General features: G+C 40.1%; 2 protein-coding genes across 6 annotated transcripts in view; both read right to left on the reverse strand.

Moving 5' to 3' along the window:
• Positions 1–7,045, reverse strand: part of LOC123980203 (zinc finger protein 239-like) — a 20,435-nt gene extending 13,390 nt beyond the window's left edge. For 4 of the 5 annotated variants that reach the window (XR_006827404.1, XR_006827403.1, XR_006827405.1 and 1 more), the window contains exon 1: positions 6,863–7,045. Coding sequence is in view for 2 of the 5 variants with exons in the window: in XM_046064473.1 (XP_045920429.1) it covers positions 6,863–6,931 (69 nt within the window). In the remaining 3 variants the exon portion in view is untranslated. Of the gene's footprint in view, positions 1–410; positions 1,155–6,862 lie in introns of those variants that run through there. The other variant, XM_046064474.1, reaches the window with a different exon arrangement.
• The window catches only part of LOC123980185 (zinc finger protein 260-like), a 672,464-nt gene that overhangs the window by 54,485 nt on the left and 610,917 nt on the right, over positions 1–7,062 (reverse strand). The gene's annotated exons all lie outside the window — the stretch shown is intronic.

Consider the following 7,062-nt stretch of genomic DNA (forward strand, 5'->3'; position numbering starts at 1 on the left):
CTTAGTGCCAATTGGGCATGGTTTAAATGCCACGGCCTACCTGAGCATTGTTTCTGACCATGTCCATCCCTTTATGGCCACCATGTACCCATCCTCTGATGGCTACTTCCAGCAGGAAAATGCACCGTGTCACAAAGCTCGAATCATTTCAAATTGGTTTCTTGAACATGACAATGAGTTCACTGCACTAAAATGGCCCCCACAGTCACCAGATCTCAACCCAATAGAGCATCTTTGGGATGTGGTGGAACGGGAGCTTCGTGCCCTGGATGTGCATCCCACAAATCTCCATCAACTGCAAGATGCTATCCTATAAATATGGGCCAACATTTCTAAAGAATGCTTTCAGCACCTTGTTGAATCAATGCCACGTAGAATTAAGGCAGTTCTGAAGGCGAAAGAGGGTCAAACACAGTATTAGTCTGGTGTTCCTAATAATCCTTTAGGTGAGTGTATGTTCAGAGGGAAGCACCGTGTTTGCGTTGGTGGACTACAAGGTTACTATGCTGAGTAAAAGCTTTCCCACACTGATCACACCAGTAAGGTTTTTCTCCAGTGTGAACACGTCGGTGCATTTCTAGGTTACCTGATAAAGCGAAAGCTTTTCCACACTGCCCACACCTGTATGGTTTCTCACCAGTGTGAACACGACAGTGGTCCTTCAGGTGACTTGCTGTAGAGAAACTTTTCCCACATTGGTCACAGCTGAACGGTTTCTCTCCAGAGTGAACGCGACGGTGCCTTCTTAATTCAACGGATGTCGTGAGACCTTTTCCACATATGTCACACCTGTACGGTTTCTCTCCGGTGTGAACGCGACGGTGGACTTTCAGGTTACTTGGTGCAGTGAAAGATTTCCCACATTGGTCACACCAGTACGGCCTCTCTCCAGTGTGAAGACGACGGTGAACATCTAGGTTAGCTGATCTACTGAAAGCTTTCCCACAGTGATCACAGCTGTACGGTTTCTCTCCAGTGTGAACGCGTAGATGCACTTCTAGGTTAACTAATTGAGCGAAAGCTTTCCCACAGTGGTCACAGGTGTAAGGTTTTTCTCCAGTGTGAATTCTCAGATGACTCTTTAAATTTCCAGATGATTTGAAGGATTTGTCACAGAAGTGACAGCAGTGACGTTTGAGTCCCTCTCTTTGTTTCTAAAGCAACAGACAGACATACAGAAAGACAGTAAGTGAGAATTCACAGTGGGGTCTGGGGCAGCACAGAATTTCATTTGTGACCTTTTCTGGTTAAACAAAAATTATCTTACTCTTTAAGACAAAACAAATATCCATCTCAACCGGGATCTTTTCCATAATGTTTTCAAACACTTACAGTATAAAAATCTGAGCCCGTCAGTGGTGAAAACTTCAAACATGCTCGCTCCAATAAAATCCAATAATGAACCAACGCATTACTAAAAAGAAATCGGTCACTAAAAAGAATCATTTGTACAAAGGTTTAAAGGAATTTGTTACTCTGAAAGCAGTAACAACAATTATTAGATTCTAGTCTCCAAGCCACCAAGTGTTTACACCGCCGAACTACAGCCGATTTATTATTGAGAATTACTACCTTTTCTAGCATTTACTGTACTGGTTCAGCGGCCCAGGAAACTCACAGAGTGTTCCAATCATCCAATCAGAGATTTCACATTTTAATCAAGAATGAACAGATTCTTATTAGAGCCTGTCCGATGTGGGTTTTTGGGGGCCAATGCCGATATTAAAGTGAAAAAGAGCCAATTTATGAGCAGATATTTTGAATTTAAGAATGATTTGGATAGTAGTCTCCTTTACTGTATAAACTACACTTACACTTAACAGGCTGATATTGAAAGCTGGTATGTATGCGTGCAATAAAACCTTTTCCTAAATGGATTATGTTAATAAACTACATTACAGTCTCAAAAAGTGAACATGTAAACAATTGCACATCAATAAATATTTGCTACTGAAAGGTGCAACTTTTTCAGCCGTCTGTAAACAGAGAGATAATAAACATGTGTATTTCACTTTACGCATTATCTGCCATAATTTCAATGTAGCACATTCACATCTAGTTCATCCCTTTACCAGCACTCTTCTAACCAAAGCTACGTGAAACCATTTAACCACCATCGGTATAAATCATGCCGTCTAGGATACAGTGAGCTGCTGTTGAATGCATCTAATATAACATGACTCTACACCGAGGACCTGCAACTTTGAGATTTCATTTAACAAACGTTATAACTACAACCAGAGCTGTTACGTCTCTGACTACAGCAGGGACAAAACTGTTCACTAGAACTGCCACACTGTTAAATAAATCTACAGTTACGTCTGTCAGCAGCTTCCAACACTCAGCTACCGTAACATTAACCTGCTGTGAGCTGCTAGAAAGCCGGGAGAGTGCAGAGAAAAACGGGAGGGTTAGCAAGTCATGAATGTTGGAGAGAAGTGACCGCGTCTGTTCTTATTGCTCCGGTAAACTCTGGTCAGCTGATTGTTTTCTTCTGTGGTTTTTGTGGTGAGACAGTGTTGTTAACAGTGGAGCTGCAGCTGGTCGCCCTCTGGTGAGAAAACTATGCAACACCCATGACATGAGTGAAGGATCTGACTCTAGGTTTCTTTTTTAATAGTCATATATCTGCTGTTATAAACGACTGATGCCAATGAAATGCAATTAGCTCATATCTCAACTCTGATTCTTCCATGTACATTCTTGTCAAGGGCAGTTTAAAACCAAAATATCTCAGATCTCCAATCCTAGCTGGCAGAACAAGCTAGAGCTCACGTTTCTCATGGAACAAGAGAAAGTGGTTTTGTTGTGTAATTTTTACATTTAACAGACTGGCCTATGTTCATTTTGTTTAAGCGATTCTTCTCCATAGAAGTGCTGTAATCATTACAAGGATATGTTGTTTAACAATCATTAGTAGGATGACAGTCTGACAACTGGTTCGATTAATGTTTTACTATTTTAAGTTTCAAGTACGCAACATTATTCTGTGTGAACTTGTAACCTTTGAATGTCTCTACATGTGAAGTGAAGCTGATGAAGCCACGACAAGTTGTGAACATGCAAAAACCAAGCTAATGTACGGCAGGTACTGTTGGCTTAGAGTCTAGATAGGATAAGATGATGTTTGTTGATAAAGTCTGTTTGAGATAAAGTGATGTAATGTTTGCTCAGCACCTAAATAACATGGCATAGTGTTTGCTTAAGGATCTGATAACATACAAAATCGTAGTAAAGATGGGTCTGCAGGCCAGATCATGACATGTACTGTCGCAGACACCAAGGCTTTGTGAAAGGTACAACACTGCATACTTGTGTTTGAAATGTCAACCGTGTTATTCTTTTGTTAATCTTTAAAAAATAAAATAAAAAAACAACCCAACAATTGTGTGTGTTTGAGTTTTAATGCTGTCAAAATTATGCATGTATGACTTTTAAAAAACAAATACGGTAAGACTGAGTTTGAAACCTAATGGTGAATTTCCGATCTAGAGTGTTAAAAATAGTGTTAAAAAGTGTTAAAAAGTATAAAAGGCTAAATTATAATAACAAATTATGTTAAAGAACAGCTAAAAGGAAATAACTAATGAAACAAGAAGGTAGAGAAAGGGTTAAAATTGTTAAAACAATACACGTAAACGGCCACTAGATGACAACAGAGGATAAGAAATTCACCATTGGGAAGATCTAACTGGACCTCTTTAAATTTTAATTGAATACCCCTGCTCTACAGTTCGTTTCAGACAGAGGCTGAAATGAAGGCCTACATGAAGAGTCAGTATAAGATAGAAAATTAATTTTTGACTTGGAATGATGCAAAATTTAAGTAACTTAATTTAAGTGTTTAAAAAGATAAAATTACGAACGTGTCAAGCTCTTGTAAATAAATTTAACGAGCCTTTCTGTGTTTAGATATCTGCTGTGTGAGTGAAAATCTGTTTTAATGTGTTGCTCAAAAGAGTGGATGTATAATGTTTGGGTGTGTGGAGACATTTTTTATGTATTTAGACTTAATTTAAAATGCTGCTTGCCTAACAATTTTTTACCAGAAGGGTACGTTGGTATGAATGAGTTAATTCTTGAGAGAATTTTAATAGCCTGAACTGACAAGACATCTAATAATCAAGACTGTTAAAGGTAAAAACAGGTAACCAAACAAGATCTTTTGACCAGTTGCGCGATTCTAGCAGTGCGAATGTATTGAGTGGAGGTCGAGCAGCCTGTGACAGATGTTAAACCGGAGTTGTCTCTGTGGAGATTTTTAAAAATGAAATTTTTAAAACGAATATGATCTCCGTCCACAGCAGCGTTTTAGCCGTGTATCAGAGTCGATCTCTTGATTAAAACGGCTGAAAACGGACATCTAGTGGCCGTTCACGTACACCGTACACGTACACCGAGCATGCACATGTGTAAACACGAAGCAGACGAGCTGGGACTGTTAAAGACTGTAACACAGGAGTTTAAAGCGACTGTGGCAGCAGAAAACTGACTGGGAGCTGTCGCAAAGTAAATGGAGACATGCAGAGTACAAGTGTAAGTTAGATTATAAGTGTTATTTGCATGGTACAAAATATTTTAAAGAGGTGGTATTATGCTCATTTTCAGGTTCAGAATCTTATTTAGGGGTTTACATGGTTTAATAAAAAAAAATAAAAACATTTTTTGTCATACTGCACATTGCTGCAGCTCCTCTTTTCACCCTGTGTTGAAGGCTTCGTTTTAACTGAAGGGAAGTAAAGGCTGGACTACAAACGAGCTGTTTTCAGGCAGATCAGAGCAGTGTTGTTTTGTTGGAGATGGGAACTTTGGGCTTTTTCCACTTTGCAAACCTGCTACATCTGCCACCTCTTTAATAAAAACACCAAATCAAAAACTGTCAGTAGCATCGTGTTTCTGCTTTGCATGACTTAAGACCCAATCAGAGAGCCAAACATGAGCGTCTGCGTCAACATTTCTAAAGTCCTATGTTTTTGCCCGTCTGCACTGAAACGCCCTCTGGGGTCGGCAGCGTTTTCAAACATCTTCATTTTTTGTGGTTTAGTCTGGACGGGAGGAGCAAACGTAGCACATTAAAATGCATTAGTGTGGATGGGGCCTCAGTTAGTGGTGCCCCCCCCACCCTAAGATGGAGGTTTGACAAGTGAACACATTTTTTATGTCGGTTCTGCATCATGCCTGATGATTGAGTGTAGTGATTGTGTGAGAGCGGTCACTGGCTTTATTTCCAAACTCGAAGTGAGAAGGCAGATCTGCTGATTTGAAATTTGGCACTTATATCTTTTACAACTGAAAAATGCAATACAGAATAGTTATGGCTCACTTTGAATGTTTAAATGATAAATTATTAATGTGTGATGAAGCAAAATTATGAGGCATCCTAATCTATTCCTCTCACATTCTACTTTATTTTGATTTTAAACTTCCACAAGCTTATGTTGTATCAGCAGACATAACTGAAGAGAAAAGTTACTTTTTGGTGACTTCAGGACTTTGGAGTTGTTTCCAAAATATAATAGATTCTGCTGCCTTGCACATCTCAATGGTACCAAAGAAAATAGTTTAAAAATATGGTAAGTCACTGAACAGAGAGCACTTTAAGTATATGTTCTTAATTTGGAGTAATACAACTACGGATGAAGTATAGGCCACCGTGTTTGTTGTCAGCTAACATTGTCTTTTTAGTTTCAACCTACTTGCCCTTGGAAGGTATCTGGGTTGGACCATTTCCAAAGTCAATTGGCCTGTCGTCCCAGTACAGTTTAACTGTTGAGATAAGGCTGCTCAGTAAGCCGATTGTCCATTCATCTAATTCATGCTTATAAAAGTAAATTTGACTGTAACAGTCCGAGTCAGGTAATTATTAACATCATCACGGCAAAGAAATCTTCCTTTAATTAGTCTAACTAACATCAGGTCTAAATTGTTGAATGCGCGTGATTGTTTATTTCCGTTCTGATGAGCTTGTTTCTATAACAAGGCCTGTTATTACTCAAGTTACTAAAAGGTATTGTTATAAATATTGTTCAGTAATCTTGTTTACATCAAGTGTGGCGAGGGATGTGTGCAGAACTGGGTCCTGGGTTTATTTTCAGTCCAGAGGCTCCATCTTGCAGCTGGCCCGAGCAGCGCCACGTGTCAGAGTAGTCAGTAGTATACTGCGGGATCATTTTGCTTCAGGTGTTGTGACTTTACAGAGCACCACATTATTGGGTCTCTGTCTAAAATACTGTTGTGCTTTAGATAGTAAACCACCACTGATTTTACAATACAGCATACCTGGTACATCTATTACAACACCGTCGGCTGACCCCTTGATTTTTATATTTCATACATTTCTCTGTTTAGTCTTGACAGCGTTTTTCTCAGCGCTGTTTTTTATTTTATGTATTTCACAATAGTTATTACTCTAGAAATATAAAGGGAAAATAGAAGGAAATCAAACAGTAAAAGTTCTATTTCCTCTTATTTTTTATTTAATCCACCACCTCCCTCTCCACACAGAGGTAGTTTGGGTGTTTTTATGGATAGAAAAGAGTAAAACCCCTCAAGCCTTCACTTTTCACCAGCATTGTTTGTTCTGCGCGCTCCCGACACAACACGGGCTGCACCGCGCATGCGCCAAGCGGGAAACTCCCGGAACAAAGAAAAGAGAAACGCTCGTGAGTTTTTCTTTCAGCTTCCTCTCTTCAAGATGAAAACAGGAATCACGGAGACACTTTGGAAATCAAACCACGTCAACACAAACCCTGGAGCGGGTTTTCAGGCTCTGATCTCTAACAACAGAATGAACGGATGATACACGGACCCTCGAGACTCTTCCTCGTGTCTTTAGTCTCGTGATGAAGTCATGAACACTGACCTGAACATCGGTGCTATCAGAGCACGAGGCTGCTGTTTGGCTCCTGTGGTCCGGGTTCTGGTTCTCCATCGTCCTGCAGGTCTCCGCTGTGACTGGTGGACCGTGTTGTCCTGGACTGAGTCTGGATTCTGGTCTCGGAGCTCTTCAGGCTGAGATACAGGAGCGCTGCGGGATCCCGCGGAGTGTTCTCGCGATGTCAC

The sequence above is a fragment of the Micropterus dolomieu genome, linkage group LG12, assembly GCF_021292245.1.
Source record: "Micropterus dolomieu isolate WLL.071019.BEF.003 ecotype Adirondacks linkage group LG12, ASM2129224v1, whole genome shotgun sequence".
NCBI lineage: Eukaryota > Metazoa > Chordata > Actinopteri > Centrarchiformes > Centrarchidae > Micropterus > Micropterus dolomieu.